This window comes from Brachypodium distachyon, chromosome 4, assembly GCF_000005505.3.
Source record: "Brachypodium distachyon strain Bd21 chromosome 4, Brachypodium_distachyon_v3.0, whole genome shotgun sequence".
Lineage (NCBI taxonomy): Eukaryota > Viridiplantae > Streptophyta > Magnoliopsida > Poales > Poaceae > Brachypodium > Brachypodium distachyon.
Genome location: NC_016134.3, coordinates 15,930,429 through 15,951,982, shown reverse-complemented (window position 1 = coordinate 15,951,982; position 21,554 = coordinate 15,930,429). Strand labels below are relative to the sequence as shown.

At 51.9% G+C, this 21,554-nt stretch overlaps 1 protein-coding gene across 1 annotated transcript; it reads left to right on the top strand.

Annotated features, from left to right (window-relative positions):
• Positions 1 to 3,120: 3,120 nt before the first annotated feature.
• LOC100832362 (antimicrobial peptides) lies at positions 3,121 to 3,954 on the top strand. The gene has a single exon (XM_003575879.3). The coding sequence runs from the start codon at positions 3,168 to 3,170 to the stop codon at positions 3,774 to 3,776; it is 609 nt and encodes a 202-aa protein (XP_003575927.1). The 5' UTR covers positions 3,121 to 3,167; the 3' UTR covers positions 3,777 to 3,954.
• Positions 3,955 to 21,554: the final 17,600 nt, after the last annotated feature.

Genomic DNA, 21,554 nt, shown 5'->3' with positions numbered 1-21,554 from the left:
CAATTTCGAGGATTTGCATACTAGACTTCTCCTTCGGTGCTGTCCCGTGCTCCGTCTTCCCATTGAAGTTTTCCTTGTCATCCCTCCAAGGGTCTTTAGCATCCAACCACTTTTGGTGGCCCATGTAAACAATTTTGGATGAAGCGGGCAACTTCTCCGATGTCGTGTTTTCCCCGCACTTTGTACAGGCCTTGTAGCCATGTGTCACCTGGCATGAAGTATTTCCATTCGCGGGGTAGTCATGCACGCAGGTCAGAAGCGCTGCTCTCATCGTGAAGTACTCCCTCTTGTTTGCGTCCCAAACCACTCTGTTAGGGTTCCAAAGCTGCTTCAACTCATCCTTCACTAGTTGCAGATACACATTTAGGTCAGCTCCTGGCTGCTTTGGACCCTGTATGAGCATGCACATGTGGATGTACTTTCTCTTCATGATTAACCATGGAGGAAGGTTGAAAACAAACAAGATCACTGGCCATGTGCTGTGCTTGTTGTTCATGTTTCGGAAAAGATTTATCCCGTCAGTGTTCAGACCGAGCCTCAGGTTTCTGGTCTCTGCCCCGAATCTGGAAATGTCGTGTCGAAGTTCCTCCATTGAGTCCCATCGGCAGGGTGTCTTAGGACCCCAGTTTCCTCCACACGGTAGTGCCCGTCAGGATCGAATGCAGCCTGCGCCGGATCGTGATAGACGAGATATCTCACGTCCTTAACGTTCTGCATCCAACGCTCAACTCGGCCACCTGCCGTAAGATACCAGACAGTCTTTGCCGGCCTGCCCTTCATCACTTCTTCCCCATCGTCTTCGCCACCTCTGGCGTTTTTCTTCTTGTATCTCGATGCACCGCATATGTGGCAGCTCTCATGGTTCTCGTACTCTCCAATATACACCATGGAGTCGTTTGGACATGAATGATGTTTTGCGCAATCTAATCCAAGCGGGCATGTAATCTTCTTCGTCTCGTATGTGCTCTTGGGCAACTTGTTTGGCTATGGAAAAACCAAAGCAAGGTAACTCAACAAGTCCGTGAAGCCCTTGTCTGACCAGCATGATGTTGCCTTCAGCCTCAAAAGTTCGAGCGTCACTTCGAGCACGTTGTTTTCTTCGCCAGCTCCATCATACAAGGGTGTGTTTGCGTACTCCAACAATTTTTTTGAACTGAGCAGACTCTGCCTCATCTTCGGGGTCCTCCAGCTGGTCCCGTAGGTACGGGTCATCTAGCATTTCGGCAATCCTGCCACGTGGAGCTCCTTCACCTTTCACATTAGCCTCCTCATCGACTCTTGTTTCTTTTTCGGAATCATTCGCCAGATCATACCGCAGGACATCATCATCTTCGCTACCGCTACCGACATCAACCGCATCCTCCCCGTGACAAGTCCAGCGAGAATAACCTTCCACAAAACCTGATGCCAGCACGTGCATCTGAACATCTTCAGGCTTCATCATGCATGTGTTTCCACATTTGCGACATGGACAACGCATCATCACAAGTCTTTTTCGTTCCATATCACCTTTCGTGACTCCAAAAAAGACCGTCCATTCGGTTATCCATCGAGCATTGATTCTTTCCTTGGCGTACATCCAAGAATGGTCCTTTGATCTACAACGCAATACACAAGAAAACACACAAAGCAAAATAGTTAGTCTAATCATTGACAAGGGGATTAAGGTGTTAATTAACCGGGGCTAACTAAAAATTTGAAATTAGAAACATTCGGAGAGAAATTGGAGGCCGGTGAAAAAGATCGGGAGGGAGAGAGAGCTCGCAAGGAGAGGGAAGATCCGGGCGACGACGAGGAGGGCGCATTTTGGCCAGCGACAGGAGATTAAAATTTGAAATTGGGGAAATTCGGAAAGAAACTGGAGACCGGCGAGACAGATCGGGAGGGAGAGAGCTCGCAAGGGAGAGGGGAGTTTCGGACTCGAAGATCGGAGTTCGCCGGCCGCCGGAGCTCCAAAAATGGAGCTCGCCGGCCATGGAGATGGCGGCCGCCGGCGGAGGGGGGAGAGGGAGGAGACGCTACCTGGTGGGCTCGCGCCATGGCTTCGGGCAACGCTTCGCCGTCGCTGGGGAAGAAGGGCCGCAGCTGGTCCATTACGCGTCGTAACAGACCAGCTGCGGCTCTGCCCCGCATATTTAAAACGCGACAATCATCAGTGACGGTTTGGACTTGGGGGCGACCGTTAATGATAATAGTGGGTACATCAGTAACGGTCGCGTTAAGGCGACCATACTGTTACTGATGCGTGGTTCATCAGTGGCGGTCGTCTCTTAATCGACCGCCACTGATGTCTCTCGCGAGATATGATAGTTCATCAGTGGCGGTCGCCTGGCAGACCCCGCTCTATTCATCAGTAACGGTCGCTGCCGTGACCGACACTGATGTTATTCATCAGTAACGGTCGCGCCGGACCTTTTACTGATGTGCCGTTACATATAGACCACATTTTATAGCAGTGCGACATCAAAGCCATAAAACCCGTATTGTGTGCTCCAGCAGAACCGATCGAAAACTTTGGTTTTCACCGGAACAACAATGCATGAGACTAGGCGGAGGCACGTCCCCTAGCGTGCGGGCGGTCATGAGACCTAATATCGCAGAATAATGAAGTTACTGTAAGAAATTTAGTCCATAGGAAGTTTATTGATCCGCTATTAATTTTGACCTAAAAATAGGGAAAAGAAATATGGATCGACATATATATGCTCTCCCGTAAAAATCCTTGAATCCAAATCCAAAGAAACCCTGGATTGTGTTTCACTATTCGTCTACAAAGTACAAACAGACAAGAGTTTGTATCCTTTGTGCATCGATATCCATATCGTGCATGCACGGTGACAATAATCCCGTAGCTATCCAGACACCCCACACCCCTCACGGTCAACACCAAAAAAAAATCCATTTGCCACCTACACGCCCCCCTCTTACGCACTCGCCTCTTATGCAAACCTGGAAAACTCGCAACGCTACCTGCCAAGTCACGCCGAGCCCACGCTGCAGGCAGCGCGCGCAACGTGGGTTCGCTGCATGCGGCCCAACCGCCACGGGGCTTCCACGTCGCCACGTCCCCACCGAGCTCCGGCGCTTAAATTCCGCGCTCTCTCGCCCGTCCATATGCCAACCTCACTCATATACTCATCCGACTCTTCGTGTTAGCTAAGCTAGCCATGGGTTCCAAGCGAGAAAGCGGTGTCTTCTGGTGTCTACTTCTCGCAGGTCTCCTCCTCCTGGCCGCGGCCTCGGCGGCGGAGGCCCGGTGGGAGCGGGACACGAAGAAGGAGGATATCCAATGGTGCAAGAAGGACTGCGCTTGGAAGTTTGGGCAGGACTCACGGAAGGTGAAGGACTGCAAGGAGCACTGCGAACATCGCCACAGCCCCGGAGGCCGGCTGCCGGAAGACATCGAAGGCGACGAACCCAACTCCAATGGCCACGGACAAGGAGAAGGAGAAGGAGAAGGGGAACGCTGCCGGCAACAGTGCGAGCGGTACCCACGCGGGTCGTACGGCCGGGAGCAGTGCATCAAGGAGTGCGAGAGTACTAAGCAGGCGGACGGCGAGGGGATGACGAACCATCACGAAGCCGGCTGCAAGGAGGAATGCAAGCGGCGGTACGGCCACGGGTACGAGAGGCAGCAGTGCGTGCGGGACTGCGAGAGCACCCCTCATCACGGTGGCGGTGGCGGCGCCGGTGGACGCGGCCGGGAGGGCGACGAGCGCCAGCCGGAGCACGGATGGGAGATGAGGGTGGCCGGAGCCGTCCTCCAGGCGGTGTAACTGAAGAAGTAGCTCTAGCTCTTCAGGGAGGATCCTCGATCGACCTACCTGCTGCTGGTGCATTTTGCGTACGTACGTACGTGACATGCAGGGTGTGTAACTTGCGTACGTATGCGTGCACGTGTGTGTGGAATAGGAATAAATTGCGGTACTTTGCAGCGGCTCTGCAGCCGTGACAGAGCATGCTGTCCGAGGGATCGACCTGGAAAGCTATGTTGTCGATTTTAGCTTGTACCGAGGCAATATGTACGTAACGTGTAAACTGAGATGATATACTCCCTCCGTGGAACAAAAATGTCTCAATTTTGACTAAATTTGAATACATCTATATACTAAGTCATGTCTACGTATATTCAAATTTTAACAAAGTGAAGACATCTTTTGTTGGACGGAGTGGGTATATGATAAATCAATAACAAACTGAGCAGGGACTGTCTATTTCTGGGTCGCAGATCGGAGAAACCCAGGGAACAACCGGCTTGGTTTTTGGGCTTGTTGTTTCTTCCTCTTTTCTATCAACTCGTGGACTTCTGGGTTATGAGACTACTCCGTGGCTTCTGTTTATTACGCTTTCCTTTCTTTTTTTCGATTTTGGTTGCCGACTACTTTTGGGCTAGCTCACTACTTTTTGGGCTGTTATCTGCTTTTGGACTTCCATCTTCTAATTTACTTCTAACTTGGCTTCTGAAGCCTAAAAATATCAAATGGGAAACACTATTGCATCCAATCGAATGGGGAAAATGTCATAGGGGAAATCATGTAAAAAATTGTTAAAAATGTAGAAAAACCAAGGAAAAATAAAAAGGGAATAAAAAAGAAGATCCATAAAGAAGTAGAGAACATACCAGAAAATTATCTTGTCCCAGGTGTACCTTGTATCATCCCAAAACAGATGCACCATGTTGTCGATAAACATGCAGGAAGGAAGACACAAAAGAAACAAAATACATGTTTTCAGAAATTTTCAAATTTTTGAAGCTTGTGAAGCGGTGTCGAACATATGGAACTGCCATTTCGCCATCATGTGTTGACAAGATGCTCCCACACCACCTTCATCTTTTTGTTGTACCTCAGCTTGTATGTTTGAATTTTGGAACTGCTGACAATTCAAAAAGGGATTCAAAACGCAATGAAAATTCAAAAGAGGATTCAAAACACCGGTTGCACACTTGCACGAAACAATTACGAGATGTGCAACTGCCTTGATCAGTTTCACATTTAGGAAATGTACTGCTGCAACTCGTGTTGGGTTACAAGGGGCTGTGAAACTCAAAACGAAATTAGAAAAACAACTGCGGTTCATTCAAAAAACCCAATTGCACGAAATAATTACATGATGTGCAACTGTCCTTGATTAGTTTCACATGTACTGAAAGTATGCTGCAACTCGTGTTACAGTTCACGGGAATGTGAAACTGAAAATTTAAATAGCTGGGGTTCATTCAAAACAACAGTTGCATGAAATAATTACGGAGCACGTGATGTGCAGCTGCCTTGATTAGTTTCACATCTAGGAAAATTATTGCTGCAACTCGTGTTGAGTTCGCGGGAATGTGAAACTGAAAATAAAATTTGACAGCTGGGCCGGTTCATTCAAAACCACAGTTGCACGAAATAATTACGTGATGTGCAACTGCCTTGATTAGCTTCACATCTAGGAAAACTATTGATGTAACTCGTGTTAAGTTGCACGGGGATGTGAAAAACAAAAACAACAGGCTGCAAATGAACTAATGAAATCTATGCCAAAAACGAACAGCAACACACTACCCGCTACATTCTGGTACATTGTGCCTAAAAATCACCGACTGGATTTTAAATCATCCACGGAGAAAACAATCGCCGGCCGCGATGACCAAAAACGCTAAGCTACAAACGAGAATAAAGACAGACAAAAAGGGAGGAAATTAACACCGAAGGATAAGCACGAGCGCGACGACGGAGAAAGGAGAGCACCGGAGAATCGCCGCCCGCCGAGGACCCTTCGACGAGAGAGCTGCCACAGGAAAGAAGGAGTACGAACTGTGGGAGAAGAAGAGCCACCTTGAAGACCCCGACACATCATATTCCCGCTTCCTCTCAGGCCACTCCCCCACATATCGAAAAAAAAGCCCGTTAATACTCGACTCGAGTATACCCGTTACGGCCCAGCCGAGGGCCCACAAGGAAACCTACTACGACTCCAGGAGTCCATATGCCAAAGCTTGCGACTCAAGATAACGAAGCTTAATTAGAGTATGTTTCTTTATTGTAACCGACTTGAACTCTACCTAAGACCTGAGATCCTGTATATATAAAAGGCCAGGCGGGGAGCCAAGGACCCCCAACTCAACCTAGCTAGAAGCCGCATAGACGCACTCGCCAGATCGAATCTGTGCATCTAGCCTCCGCGGCACCCTCTGTAATCGACTCATCAATACAGATCAGACAAGCAGGACGTAGGGGTATTACCTTTCGAAGGCCCTGAACCTGGGTAAATTGTGCTCCCTGTGTCCTTGTTAGCCGACGAGTTCGCCAACACATACACTCGAAATCTTTTCTAGATACAAGTCCACCAATATGGCATTGTCGAAGTCTCAACTTTGTCACCCGTGAACAAAAAGCCCAGCACACACGCACCCCTAGCCCAAGCCAGACAGAAAAGCCACACACGCCAAAAACCCTAAGCTACAAGCGAGAATAAAGACAGACAAAAAGGGAGGAAATTAACACTGACGGATAAGCACGAACGTGACGACGGAGAAAGAGAGCGCCGGAGAATCACCGCCCGCCGAGGACCCTTCGACGAGAGAGCTGCCGCGGGAAAGGAGAAAGAGTACGAATTGTGGGAGAAGAAGAGCCACCTTGAAGACCCCGACGCATCATATTCCCGCTTCCTCTCAGGCCACTCCCCGAAACACCGGAAAAAAAAGCCCGTGAACAAAAAGCCCAACACACACGCACCCCTGCCCCAAGCCAGATGGAAAAGCCACACACACAAACGCGCCAAAAGCCCACGTAGAAGCCGCCCTTGAGCCCTGCGACGCGAATCTCCGCACGCGCGCAGATCTGGCGGCCACGCCGTCGACTGCTTCCTAAGAAGAAAATAGTCGATTGTTTTCTAGCAAAACGGTTTGTTTAAAGGAAACTCAGTGTACTTTTGAAATTATAGTGATTGTCTATGCTAACTCAACCGAGAAGTAACAAAATATGGAGTATAGATATTTTGACCGTTTAGGTTGGTCTCGGGGTGATATGTCTGGTTTTGCAAAGTTCGGGGGGTTAAGTATTTGGTTTTGAAGTTCAGGGGGTAAAGTAGTCTCATCCTCAAAGTTCAGGCGTTATATGGACTTAACTCTTTCAAATTCGGCATCACAACCGAAAAAATGCAAATATTTTATTTTTCTAGTTTGCTTCAAAAATGGGCAATTTGATAATTTGCACAATATGAATCCAAAACATGCATGTATCTTTTTGTGTGCAACTTTTGGTTTTAGAAATGTGTGACATAGTTGCACGTAACTTTTTTTGTGCAACTTTTTTGGTTTAGAAATGTGTAAGATAGTTGGGAACTCATTATTGTAGGTGCAAAACAATTAACCTTTAATGTATTAATGTCTCGATTCCAGTCTTAATGGTTCATCGAGAGAAGAATCAACCATTAGTTTGATGGTTATTTGGGTGTTTGATACTCCATACATGTCTCATAAAAATAGATTATCATTTAAATGCAAGGTGCCAGGATCACATTATCAATAGGTGATGTGTGAGTGCGCGCATGCATGTCATGATGTGTGTATCTTAACCTTTGTGTTTCAAAAGTATGCAAATGTATCAATAACCCCATAAAATATTTGAATATGAAATTACAATTCTTTTTCCACATTTATATATGAACCAAAAAGTCACAAACTTATGTGCATTTTGATGCGTCAGAATGTGCATCTACCCAATTGCACATGCTATACCCAAAGTTGGACAAAAAAAATGCAACTAATCTTAGGCTTCATCTATGCAACTGCACAAGTTGCACTAATCTGCAACTATATATCCTCAGAAGCTAGTTGCACAAAAAAAAGTAATGTAATTAAAGCAAGTGTATAACGGAAGTAAACTCTTCCACGTGTTGAAGCAAGTTGATCCATCCGAAGCGGTGAAACTGGATGCCTCCTCTCACTGTCTCACATGCCTGCTGCACGGGGAAGTGGAATTAAGTTTTAGATAGTCACCAGCTAGATCAGATCGAGCTAGCTATAGCCCCTGCAGTCTGCTTAATTGCCATGGAAAACTAATTAACCCACACCTTGCACGAGGTCCTGACAGTCAACCATGGATCAGATCGATGCACGTTGGCCATATATGCCCTTTCTTCTTTCCCGCTTCTTCCACGATGCACGCTGGCCATGCCCTCGCCTTCGCGCGCATTATATATCCGTCCCCGATAAATACCGCAGCGTCTCGCCTCGACGCCTCGCCAGTCTATTCCCCATCTATCTAACCCTCCGTAGCCCGGCCTTTTGTGTAGTGCAGCCATGGGTACCCCCAAGCAGCTTAGCGTTGTGCGGTGTGTCCTGCTGCTGGTCGGGCTTCTCCTCGTTCTGACGGGCTCGGTGTCGGCGGCAGGGGTGGAGGAGGCCGAACGAGAGCTTAGCTGCGACTGGACCGACTGCGAGAAGTTCGAAGGCATGCAGTGGAGGATCTGCATGATGCACTGCGACCCCTGGCTTGCGAGGAAGGCGGAGGTCGGAAGGGAACAGAAGGAGGAGAGCGGTATCGTCGTCGACAAGAATAAGAAGAAGAAGAACATCCGTCCAATGGAGTGCAACAGCCACTGCCGGAACAAGCAACGCGAAGAGTGGAAGCAGTGCATGATATTGTGCAAGTGGGAGCTCTGGACGGTGGAGGGCGAAGTCAAGAGCGGAGGCCGTCTCATGGCCTGCTCTGACTGCGACGATGAGTTCGAAGGGCGTCGGTAGCGGCAGTGTGTGTGCGCTTGGGGAGAAGGAAGGCGGCCCCGTCTCGTGGTGTGTACTTATTTGTGCTTTCTTCTCTCCATATGCTACGGCTAGTTAGAAACGTGCAAGTTCAAACGTTGATGCTGGCGTGCGTGCGCTAATTTACGTGCGCCCGTGCATCTCGGCAGTTTGCTTTGTAATCGCAACTTTTTTTTTTCTTTCGAAAAGAATCGCAACTTTTCTGCAAGAAAGAATTGTGGATTTGCTAAATCATACTTCCTCTGTTTCCAGATATAGTTGTATATACAGAGGTTGCAAGTTTTCTCAAAATACTTGTATATTTAGACTTCCAAAACACATTGATCCTGGCGGTGTATCAGGTAAAAACCCTCTAGATCGAAAAAAAATTCTGTGAGAGGGTGTGGGGAAGCTCCTCCCACCTCCAGGCGACCGCTAGGCGGCGGCCGTCCAGCTCCTCCCACCTCCAAGGGTGGCCTCCTTGGCCACCGTCCGACCATGTCCGCCGCTCACCGCCCAAGCCCCCACCGCCGCTCTTGCTCTTGCTCCGTTTCCCCCGTGCTCGCGCCCCGAATCGCTCTCCTCCGCCTGCGCCCATTCCACTTGCCTCCCCTGAGCGCGTCTCATGGTCAGTGTCCACCTCGGACAGCTCGCCGCCTAGCCGTCCCCAAGATGCTCTTCCGGCGCGTCTGCAGGATTCCCCTGCCGCTGACGGTTCACCGCTAGTGTCCGCTCGCCATATTCTTCACCTGCAAGATTCGCCGCCTCGCTTGCTAGATTCCTCGCCCCGCCTGCAAGATTCGCCGCCCGTGCTCACCCGGCCACCTCGTGCATCCTTCGCTCAGGCCTGCGCGCTGCCTGGGCCGCCCGCTGCCTCGGTCTCTGCTGTGCCCCATGCGCCGCTGCGTCCGCTGGGCGTCGTCGCCGGCTCGCTCCTGGCTCCTTCCGCGGCTCCGTCCGCGCTGACAAGTGGACCCTCTGATGGGACGCGCGCGGTGGGTGGCGTGCTCGTCCTCTGCTGACCAAGCATGGCAGCTGGTTGGTCCGGGTGGGAAACCTGTGAGGCAAGCCCCCCCCCCCCCCCCCCCCCACGCCGACAAGACGTGCTCCTGCGCGTCCGACCCATGCCCTTCCCCCTCGACAAGGTTTTTTCCGGTCCGATGGAGCTTTCGTTGATCTGGCTGGGCGCTGCTTCCGTTGCCTCTCCTCTTCGTATCAGGTTGCTTTCTGCAAGTTTCCAGTTAAGTGCACACATTGCTTTGAATCTGGACATGTTGCCAAGGTCTGTCGCTCCCGTGATCTTCCACCGCGCGCCATTCGCCCTCCGCCTCACTCTACTCGCTCCCCACCGCTGCTCGCATCGCCCACTCCTATTTTAGCCCAACGCCCCCCCACTGCTCCCTTACTCCATTTCCCCTCATCCTCGCCGCCACCGCGCTCCGCCGCCCCTTCCGTCCGCTCCAGGCTCGCATTCCCTCCTCCAAGTAGCGCCCCACCAGTCCGCGCCCGCCTATCCATACCAGTCTCGCCACCCGGTCCTCCAGCCGCCCCATCTTCGCAAGCTGCTCCTGCCCCACCTCCGCAAGCTGCTCCCGAGATGATATCCGCCATTGGGCCTTTCTCCATGCTGCCCGTTGCCGCCACCTACGCGGACGGCTGCCCCCTCTGGCGCCCGGTCCATGGCCGTGCGGTCGGGCAGCGCAGCCAGGCCATGTACACTTCTGAGCGCCAGCACGAAGCCTACTCGCTGATCCTCTACGTCGCTGGGACGCGGCCGCGCCTTGCGCCGCCAGACATCTATGAGGCTCTCATAGAGGCCTTGCCAAGCATGCCCCGCGACGCCTGCCGCGTTGACCTGCTGTACCCGGAGGCTTTTCTGCTCGTCTTCAACCACTTCAGCTGGAAGGAGGAGCTTCGCTCCTTAGGTGTCATCTACTTCCAGGGTACGCCGCTCACGGTGAGACCGTGGTCCCGTCGACATTTCGCCACTCAAATCACGTGCCGCCACTATGTGCGCCTCTTCATTGATGCCGGCTCACGCCTTTACTGTCGACACTGCACGCCGCATCATCCCCAACGCCACCATCACCGGCGTAGCCAAATCCTGCACGAACAACGGAGATTTTTCATATTTTGTAGTGCAGGGATGGGTGGAGGATGCGAACTCCATCCCCAAGGAGTTCAGTCTCGACATCCCCGAGCCTTCTCACGGAGGCACCGACACAGTGCTACTCCCTGACGGCTTCTCCGAGTTCGTCGACGACATGCCCGATGTTCCTCCTCCGCCACCTCATCCGATGCTGAGCCACCCACTCATTCTCCACCTCGACTCCATCTCAGTTCTGCATGAGGGCGCTGATGGCACTGCCACTGATGGCAGCGACAGGGATTCCTACCGCTTCAACTGGGCGCGCGGCAGGACCGATGGCACAGCCGACGTGCCTCCCGAACCTCACGGGGCCTCCATGGCGAGGCTGGGCTGCGCTACTGCCCGGTCTGGCAGGGGATCCAGCGCTGGCCGCCGTCATGCTGATGATGCTGGCGTACCGGGAGGCAGCTTGGCCTCTGCTGTTCCTTTGCTCGTCTCCCCAGCACCCTCTGTCCTGCTGCCCTGGCCTGTGGAGATGAGCCATACGCTCCCGCCGCCGGCCGCTCCTTCTGCAATGGTGCCTCCTGTTGTCCGTGTCGCGGCAAAGTGTGCGCAGGATGCTGATGTTCCTGTGATGCCTGCTTCCATGCCGGCTCCCGACGCCTCTGCTATGGCAGTTGTCGCGGTGGGGCCCGCTGCTCCGGTTCCTCCAGTGGATGCAGTTGTGGCTGCCGTGACGGCTTCCTCGGATGCTGCGGTTCTGCCCAACCTCGCCGACTTCCTGCAGCGTGTCGCGGAGGCGGTCACGCCTGGACTCTTGCAGCTCGCCAAGCCAGTGCAGGCTCCGCTCTCTCGAGCTGCCCGTGCCCACTGCCCAGTTCGCCGCAGTGGTCGCCTAGCCTCCAAGCAAGCTAGTCCTGACCATGTTATGTCCAAGGCCAAGCGCCTCATCTGCAAGAAGCTTGGCGTAGCTTTTGAGGAGGCTGCCCTGGATGATGCTACCCTCCTTGCTCGCTACTCCGCCTCCTTCGACAAGCCCCTCACCGATGTGCAGATTGCTGCCCTCACTGCCCTGGTTCAGAGGGGCGCCGAGAAGAAGAAGAAGGCCAAGGCCTCTGCATGAGTCTTGTTTCATCTGCCTGTCCATGTGTTGTCGTGTCAGTTTCCATGGAATGTCTCATAATCCTTGTTTGGAATGTTAGGGGGCTTAACTCCCTTGCTCGTCGCAGAGCGGTCAATAAGCTGGTTGCTAAACACCTTGTGTCTGTCGTCTGTTTGCAAGAAACTAAATTAAGTGTTGTGTCTTCTCTCGATGTTAGTACTGCCTGTGGTATTCAGTTCTCCAACTTTGCTTTCGTGCCGGCCCAAGGTACTGCGGGTGGCATCATCACCGCCTGGCAGGACCACAGCTTGATCATGATGCAATCCATCTCTTCTCAGAACATGCTTGCCACTAAATTCAAAGATCGCCTATCTGACAGTTGTTGGTGGTTAGTAAATGTGTATGGCCCTCAAAGTGCCCCAGATAACCGTGCTTTTCTGGCTGATCTCAAAGAGCATTTCAGTTCGGTGGATATACCTATCATTATAGCTGGAGATTTTAATCTTATTGCTGGAGCGTCCGACAAAAGTAACAGCAATATTAACAAAGGGCTGCTGAATTCTTTCGGAAATTTCATCAACGAGCTGCTACTTGTCGGGGGAATGACCCGGGTAAGGCCATGACGACGCACATTAGGCGAGATAACAAATGCAAAGCCGGCAAAGACAAGTATGCCGGCATCCTTAAGTCGCATTGCTAACAGGCCGGCCTACCAAAGATATGCCGGCACATTTATCTTGTCTTATGTGGTTGCAGGATAAGTACAAACAGTCTAATCTCGGCTAGCGCCGATGATGCGTCAACGGTCTTATCCTGAGCACATGGCGCAAAGTAAAGCAGCGCCCCCTTTATCAAAGGAAAGAAGTCGTTCCTCACATCGCCGTGCCAGGTGGCTGTACAATAAAGCACCGAAGAAGGACCGATGACGGAAGCCGGTGCGTGGTTACAGTGAGCGTTGCCTGATGCTAGAAAAAGTAAAGTTGTTTTGTCTCCTGCCGTGCCACCCGGAGGGAACCGAGGGGCGTGCCCGGCGGGGCCTGTAGAAGATAAGGTTAGCCTTCGGTCCACATGTCAGTGTGACATTGATGGCCCATAAATAGAAGCACCACCCCTCCCAGGAGAGGGGTCCTTCACTTAGACATGTAGGGTTCTCCCCTTCTTCTTCTTCTTTCTCAAGAAATAGCTCAAGGAGCTTCATTATAACCGCCGATATCTCGAGAAATACCACAAAGCAGGAGTAGGAGTTTTACCTCAATAAGAGGGCTTCGAACCTAAGTAAACTGTGTGTGTGTTCCTGTGCTGTGCGTGGTTCTAATCACGTCCTCCCTCCTCCGGTTCCTCCTTCGTCCATCGGCCCCAACATAAGCCATCCTATGGCATCTGCCGTGACACCACCACGACAGTTGGCGCCCACCGTGGGGAGAGCGCGTGGTCTCCGATTTGGTCCGGAGATTCGGCTCTCTGGGCTTCATCGACAACAACGCGGTCTGCTTCAACAACGCGCCCTATGGAAGTGTGGCTTTTTAGGCAGCCAAGGAGACGAAGAAGATCCCGGTCGACAGTGAGTTCCAGGACCGTACCGTCATCATTGGTGCCGGCCTGAACGAGAAATAGGAAGGCGAGCTCACCAGCTTCCTCCGTGAGAATCGGGAAATCTTTGCATGGTCAAGTCAAGACCTACCGGGTGTGCCGAGAGAGTTGGTTGAGCACTCATTGCATGTCAAGCCAGATGCAAGACCAGTGAAGCAGCCCCTTCGACGCTTCGCCGATGACAGAAGGAAGATCATATCGGAAGAGATATCCCGGCTTTTAGCTGCCGGCTTTATCATGGAAGTGTGGCATCCCGACTGGCTAGCAAACCGGTCATGGTCGAGAAGAAGAAAGATGACCCAACTGCTGCCAAGGTATGGCGCATGTGTATCGATTACACTAGGCTGAACAAGGCATGTCCCAAAGATCCTTTTTCCGTTACCTCGGATCGATCAAGTGATCGACTCCACTGCCGGGTGTGAGTTGTTGTCTTTTGTAGATGCGTACTCTGGTTTTCACCAGATACCGCTGAAGCCTAATGACCAAATAAAGACATCCTTTATCACCCCGTTTGGGCTTGTCATGGTGGTGTCATGGCAGATGCCATAGGATGGCTTATGTTGGGGCCGATGGACGAAGGAGGATCTAGAGGAGGGAGGACATGATGAGAACCACGCACAAACACAAGAACACACACACGGTTTACTCAGGTTTGGAGCCCCTCTTGCTGAGGTAAAACTCCTACTCCTGCTTGGTTATATTTGCCGAGATACTAAGATCTACAATGGTGCTCCTTGAGCAGTTTTCTTGAGGAAGAAGAAGAAGAAGGGGAAAACCCTAGATCACTAAGTCTAGGTCCTCTCCTGGGAGGGGTAGTGCTCCTATTTATGGACCGCCCATGTCACACTGACATGTTGACCAAAGGCTAACGTTCTCTTCTACGGAGCCTGCCGGGCACGTTCTTCGGTTCCCTCTAGGGCGCACGGCAGGGGACAAGACAGCTTTACTTTTCCTGGCGTCTGGCAACACGTACAGTGACCACGCGCCGGCTTCCATCATTGATTCTCTTTCGGTGCTTCTTTGCGCAGTCGCCTGACACCGAGACGTAAGCAACGACTGCTTTCCCGTGATAAAGAGGGCGCTGCTTTACTTTGCGCCATGTGATAAGGATAAGGCCGTTGAGACATCTCGGCCTTGGCTGAGATCGAAGTATTCGTGCCTATCCTGCAATCACATAAGACAAGATAGACATGCCGGCATACACTTGGTATGTCGGCTTGGTATTAGTTCGGCTCGAAGGTGCCGGCGTACATGCCTGTGCCGGCTTTGCCTTCATTATCTCGGCTAATGTGTGCCTTCTTGACCCTCTCCAGGGTCATCCCCCCGACACTAGTCCCCGAAGCTGTTGCGGTCCGGCAGAAAATTATGTCGAGCCACGACATTTTCCAACAACTCAAGCCACCAACACCCAGTAGAGTTTAGCCCAGGAAATTGCCGAGACAACCTCAAGCTTTCTTAGCCGAGATCAGGCCGCTCCGACATATCTTATCGGTGTACTTACTGAACCCTGAGCCAAGGTTCCTTCCTTCCTTGTTGCCGGCAGTAAAAAAGTTGTTTCTGCCGACATTAGTGCCACCTGTCGCTTGTACTCTGCGCTTTGCTTAAATAACGGGAAGATAAGACCCGAAATATTGCCGGCGCGCCCTTTGAGGCGAGCGTGTCGTCCCATCAGACAGTAAAAACTGGCAGGTCATTAAGAGGGGAATGTCGGTTCCCACGCGGATCCTAATCCTCTAGATTCGACGGGATTAACTGCGCCACGTCACGCAGTAACCGAGCGCATGCGCCCTTAATGGGTTTGATTGCCCCCACGATCGTGCGTGGCCTTTCCATTGGCCACAGAGATCGTGCGCGCGGAAGATCCGTGCCCCATTAGTGTGCTGCGGGTACAAATAAGGGGAGGGGACGAGGGTGAAAACCCTTCGCTTCCCCCAACGCCCTCGCTCTTCTCTGCTCTCCTCTGTTCTTCGTGCGCTCCGCCATTGCCGCAAGCTCAGAGCTCCTCTGCCACCGTGCTTCCTAGCTCCCAGTAGCCCATCTAACCGCTGCAGCCTCGCACGCGTTAGCTCAGTTCTCCGCCGCCGCTTTTTTGCTCGCTCGAGCCTTGCGCCACCGTCTCCTTGCCGGAAACCCTAAACCTAGATCTACTTCGAGCAATGGCGTCCTCCTCTCGCGATGCCGCCACTGTCGACCCTGCCGCTCAGCATCCGGAGGAGGAGACGGGCTCGGAGCGTGCCGGTTGGGAAGGCTCTGACGTTTCGCCGGCGGTTATCGAGTGGCTCTGCCGCACCCGGCGGATTCCGGAGGAGGTGGAGTGCCGGATACCCGGTGACGAGGTCGTGCCGACACCCGAACTCGGTGAGCATGTCGTTTTTTTTGCTCATTTTGAACGAGGGTTCGCTCTGTCGGCCAACGATTTCACTAGGAAGTTCCTAGATTTCTTTAACCTTCTGCCGCACCACCTTCCGGCAAACGCCATCCTTACTCTTTCGGCATTTGTCACTTGTTGTGAAGCTTATCTCGGCCTCTGGCCTTCCATTGACTTGTGGGCCAAGTACTTCATGTTCCGGTCCCAAGTCCTTCCCGACAAAGACAATCCCGGCGCCGCTAAACCCATGACTCATTGCGGTGCCGCCACCGACATACCCCGCCGACGTTCAACCTTCCCTTGGATCCAAGGTCTTGAGTCCTGCAAGAAATGGCTCAAGACTTTCTTCTACGTCAAGAACTCCTCCGACACCGACAAGATCAATTTGCCGGGATTTGTAGTCGGCCCTCCGGAGGAGAAGAAGAACTGGAAGTACGATCCCAAGGATAGTCTTCCCGAGATCAACGAGATTCATGCCGGCATCCTCGACCTCAAGGCGAACGGGATGACGGCCGACGATCTGCTGGCGACCTTCGTGTACCGACGGTTCTGTCCGCTCCAGCGCCGGACACATAAGATGTGTTTCTATAGCGGCCAGTTTGACCCTAACCGGGTATCAACTGTCCGGCTAGACAAGCTTGAAGTCCAGCGCCGAGTTAAGGCAATCGCGAGACAAGCTTGTCCGAGCACTGGGCCTGGGGTATGCCGGCATTCAGCCGGAAGCACCGTCCGCCCCTCGTAAGTTTTTGTTTGTATGTGTCTTCTGTTCTCATCCGACATGATGATTATGCCGGCTTTCATCTGACAATGATTTATCTTGGCACAACTTGATTCCTTTGTGCAGAGGTTTACCCTTCAGCGCAATGAAGACTGGAATTTCCTGGACAAGCACTTTGGGAGGGAGCGCTTGACCATCGACCAGGAAGATCCGGACTCGGAGGATCTGTCGCAGCACAGGGCTTTGACACCGGGGATGCGTGGGCACCCCCTTTTAGGTTCGGCAGTGGGCAACGGGGATCGCTCCGGCGATCGCCGGCGAGGCCAATGTGAAGCGCAAGAGCACAATAAACACGCATGCACACGCTTTTTACCCAGGTTCGGGCCACCCGGAGGTGTAAAACCCTACGTCATGCTTGTCTGAGCTAATATTACCAGGAGATCGTGTGTTTAAAAGTTCCCGAGGAAGGGTCCCCGGGTGCTCTCTTTTTTGGCTAAGTGTTCCTTACTACTCTGGGCTAGTGGTAGTGAACTGTGACTTAGTCCACCGGAAAAACCGAATGTACCAACCAAAGACCGAATCCTTCTTTTTTTCGAACCCTTTGACCGTTGGCGAGAGTCCTCCTTTTATAGCCAAGGGGATACCACAGGTGCCACGGTGCATGGATTACAAGTGGCGAGCAAGGAGCTGGCCAGCTGCTCCTCGGTTCGCTGGCATGCATGCAAGAGCGCCAACCCCGCGACTAGGGGTCTAAGGCATAGAAACTAGCTCTGGGCAGCACCTGTTTGCCTGACTAGACGGATAACCCCCCTCCTGTCAGCTCATTAAATAAGCCGTGCGCCTCACTCCTCGTCCTGGCGACCCTGCACACCGGGCGCCTGCCACGCGCCTGCCACGCGCCCTCGTGGCGTTGCTGCTCTGTTCGCTCGGCCCCGTCCTCGCGGCGGAAACTTGTGCCCGGGAACGCCTCCTCCCGGCAAGTGCCTTCTCGGGAGGTGCCCAGGCGGGATTATTTCCCGAAGCCCCGCTAGCCCTGCCGGGCTGGTAGCTTGCCGGGCAGCCTGCACGTTGCCGCCCGGGGTGAGATACTCCCGGGAACCAAGCTATGCGACCCACGCGTCGTGCAGCGGTGGCACCCCGGGTGCCACTGGTGCGACAGGATCATATGCCGATCGCTCATGCCGGCCCCCGTCGCACCGAAGGTAATAACATTCGACATTCTCTCACAGTTATTAGAACACTTATCATCAAAATGCTCACGCCTGCATCAATCCGGGAACAGCTGACTCGGACGATCCCGTCGATGGGACGACACACTCACCTCAAAAGGCGCGCCGGCAATACTTCAGGTCTTATCTTCCCGTTATTTAAGCAAAGCGTAGAGTGTGAGCGACGGGTGGCACTAATGTCGGCAGAAACGGACTTTCTACTTCCGGCCATGAGGAAGAAAGGAATCTTATCTTGGCTCAGGGCTGAATAAGCACGCCGACTAGATATGTCGAAGTTGCCTGATCTCGGCTAAGAAAGCTCGGGATTGTCTCATCATCTTTCTTGGCTCAGCCCTGCTAGTCTTCGATGGCTTGAGTTATGGGAAACTGTCGCGGCCCGACATCTTTTCCTGCCGGACCACAACAGCTTCAGGGAGTAGTGTCGGGGTCATGACGACACACATTAGCCGAGATAACAAAGACAAAGCCGGCACAGACAAGTACGCCGGCATCCTTAAGCCGCATTGCTAACAGGCCGGCATACCAAAGATATGTCGGGACATTTATCTTGTCTTATGTGGTTGCAGGATAAGCACAAGCAGTCTGATCTCGGCCAGCGCCGAGATGCGTCAACGGTCTTATCCTGAGCACATGACGCAAAGTAAAGCAACGCCCCCTTTATCAAAGGAAAGCAGTCGTTGCTCACGTCGCGGTGCCAAGCGGCTATACAGTAAAGCACCGAAGAAGGACCGATGACGGAAGCCGGTGTGTGGCTACAGTGCGCGTCGCCTGACGCCAGGAAAAGTAAAGCTGTTTTCTCCCCTACCGTGCCACCCGGAGGGAACCGAGGGGCGTGCCCGGCGGGGCCCGTAGAAGATAAGGTTAGCCTTCGGTCCATATGTCAGTGTGACATTGGCGGCCCATAAATAGGAGCACCACCCCTCCCAAGAGAGGGGTCCTTCACTTAGACATTTAGGGTTTTTCCATTTTTCTTCTTCCTCAAGAAACAGCTCAAGGAGCTTCGTTGTAACCGCCGATATCTTGGGAAATACCACAAAGCAGAGTAGGAGTTTTACCTCAACAAGAGGTCTCCGAACCTGGATAAACCGTGTGTGTTTTCTTGTGTTGTGCGTGGTTCTAATCACGTCCTCCCTCCTGTTCCTCCTTTGTCCAACGGCCCCAACATAAAGCATCCTATGACATCTGACATCTGCCGTGACACCGCCACGACGCTACTTAAAAAAGATGTATATGCATGGTCGTATATTCACCTGGAGTAATGACCAAAGCAACGATGTCCGGGTCAGGCTTGACAGAGTTCTCTACAACTCCGCGTGGAACGATGCCTACCCAAGCTGTCTCCTGCAACCTATCACTCCCGATGTATCTGACCATGCGCCGCTTTTCCTGTATCTGACGCTGCTTTCAGGCCTCGTAGACGTTTCCGTTTCGACAATTACTGGACTTCTAGAGAGGGCTTCTCGCAGGTGGTTCACCATGCTTGGTCGAATGCTCAGATTGGCTCCAATGCCTTTGCCACTCTTCACAGCAAGCTGACCGCTACTGCCAAGGCTCTGAAGAAGTGGAACTCTCTTTTTAGATCCCAAATGCAGCTTCAATCTGAGATAATTAATGAGCTAATTTTCATGCTGGACAAGGCTGGCGATGCCCGCGCTCTCACTGTCTAGGAGAGATTCTTCAGGAAAAAGCTGAAGCTGCTATGCCTTGGCTTAGCCTCAATCGAGAGATCCCTTTGGAGGCAAAGATCAAGATATCTCTGGCTCAAAGTCGGTGACACTAATTCTAAGCTCTTTCACCTCAGGGCCTCGTGTCGGCGTCAAAAAAATTCTATTCCGCTGCTTGTCAAAGATGGTATCACCGCCTCTTCCACCGAGCACAAAATTTCAATGCTTCAAGACCATTTTGAGCAGATCTTTGGAACCACCGGCAACCACCCATGTTCTCTCAACCTCAGTTGCTTGCGGCTGCCTCGCATTGATCTCTCTGAACTTGACCGGCCTTTCTCTGAGTCTGAAATCAGAAGTACCATATTCGCTATGCACCCTGAGAAAGCTCCTAGTCCCGATGGATTCACTGCCAAATTCTTTCAGGTTTGCTGGAATTTAATCAGGGATGATATCATGAATGCCATGCACTTGCTTTGGACGATGAATGATCAGAATCTGATGTTGCTAAATTCTGCAAGTATTGTCCTGCTGCCTAAAACTGAAGAAGCTTCTCAACCGAAGGACTTTCGGCCTATTAGTCTTGTTCATAGTTTCGCCAAGTTGGCGACTAAGTCCTTGGCTAGGAGATTGCAACATTTCATGCCACAACTCACCTCCCCCTGCCAGAGTGCTTTCATAAAAGGTCGATGCATCCATGATAACTATATGTTCGTCCAATCTACAATCAGAAAATTGCATCACGACAACCACTCTACTCTCATATTAAAGTTGGACATTTCCAAAGCTTTTGATTCGGTTGCTTGGCCGTTCCTGATCAAGTTGCTGAACTTTCTAGGATTCCCATTGAGATGGACTCACTGGATTGCCATGCTGCTCAGAACGTCATCATCTCGCATTTTGGTCAACCAATCTCTCTCGGGGAGAATTAGTCACTGTCAAGGATTACGTCAAGGAGATCTGTTATCGCCGCTCTTATTTGTTTTTGTCCGTTAATTTCAGTAAAAGCAGAATCTTTGGCATCAAATGCGATGCCGCTGATCTCTCTCAGGCCAGCAACTTTCTAGGTTGTGATAGTGGTGATTTCCCTTGCACCTATGTTGGTATGCCGCTGGCTGTTGCGAGGCTCAAGGGAGACTTCCAAGATATCATTGACAAGGTCGCCAAGAAACTTGCTAGTTGGCAAGGTAAATTCATTTCTGAAGCAGGCCGTCTAATTCTTATTAACTCCATCCTCTGAGCGTTGCCATCTTATCAAATGGTGGCCATCAAGCAACCTGTGTGGGTGATCAAGCAAATTGATAAGTTGCGTCACTCCTTCCTATGGAGTGGTACGGATCAGCCGGTCAGAGCGAAAAGCCTTGTCGCCTGGGTAAAAGTTTGCGCGCCAAAGGAAGTTGGAGGCCTCAGCATTCCTAATCTTGCATGTCAAGGCAGAGCACTCCGGGTTAGATGGTTGTTCAGTGCTTGGGGTGGTCCTAACAAAGAGTTTGTCTTGCATTTTGCTAAAGACCAGTGCACTTTGGCTCTATTCCATGCTGCCACCTCTTTCAACGAAATGGTTCTCTCTGCTCTTCTTGGAGAGATCCTTGGTTTCAAGGGTAGCCGATGGCTGAGCGCTTCCCAAACCTGTTCATGCACTCCCGGGCAAAAGGAATTTCCATTAAAGAGGCTCTTGCAAACCATACTTGGAGTTGCAATATCAAAAGGCAGCCAACGCATGAGATCCTCCTTCAATTCATCCTTCTTTGGAGCATCCTTCAAAATATCTCTCTTTGTGACATCGAGGACTCTATAACTTGGAAATTTCACCCCTCGGGTCTGTATTCAGCTGGATCAGCTTATCGTGCTCAGTTTCTTGGAAGAACTTCTTGCAGTGCTGCCCCCCTAATCTGGAAAACCCAAATCCCGGCTAAGATAAAATTCTTTGCATGGACTGTCGCCCTTGAAAGATGCCTCACAACGGATAGATTGGCCATCAAAGGTATTCCTCACAATCCGATCTGTCAACTATGTCGCACCACGCCGGAGACCGCCAGACACCTCTTTATGCAATGCTCCTTTGC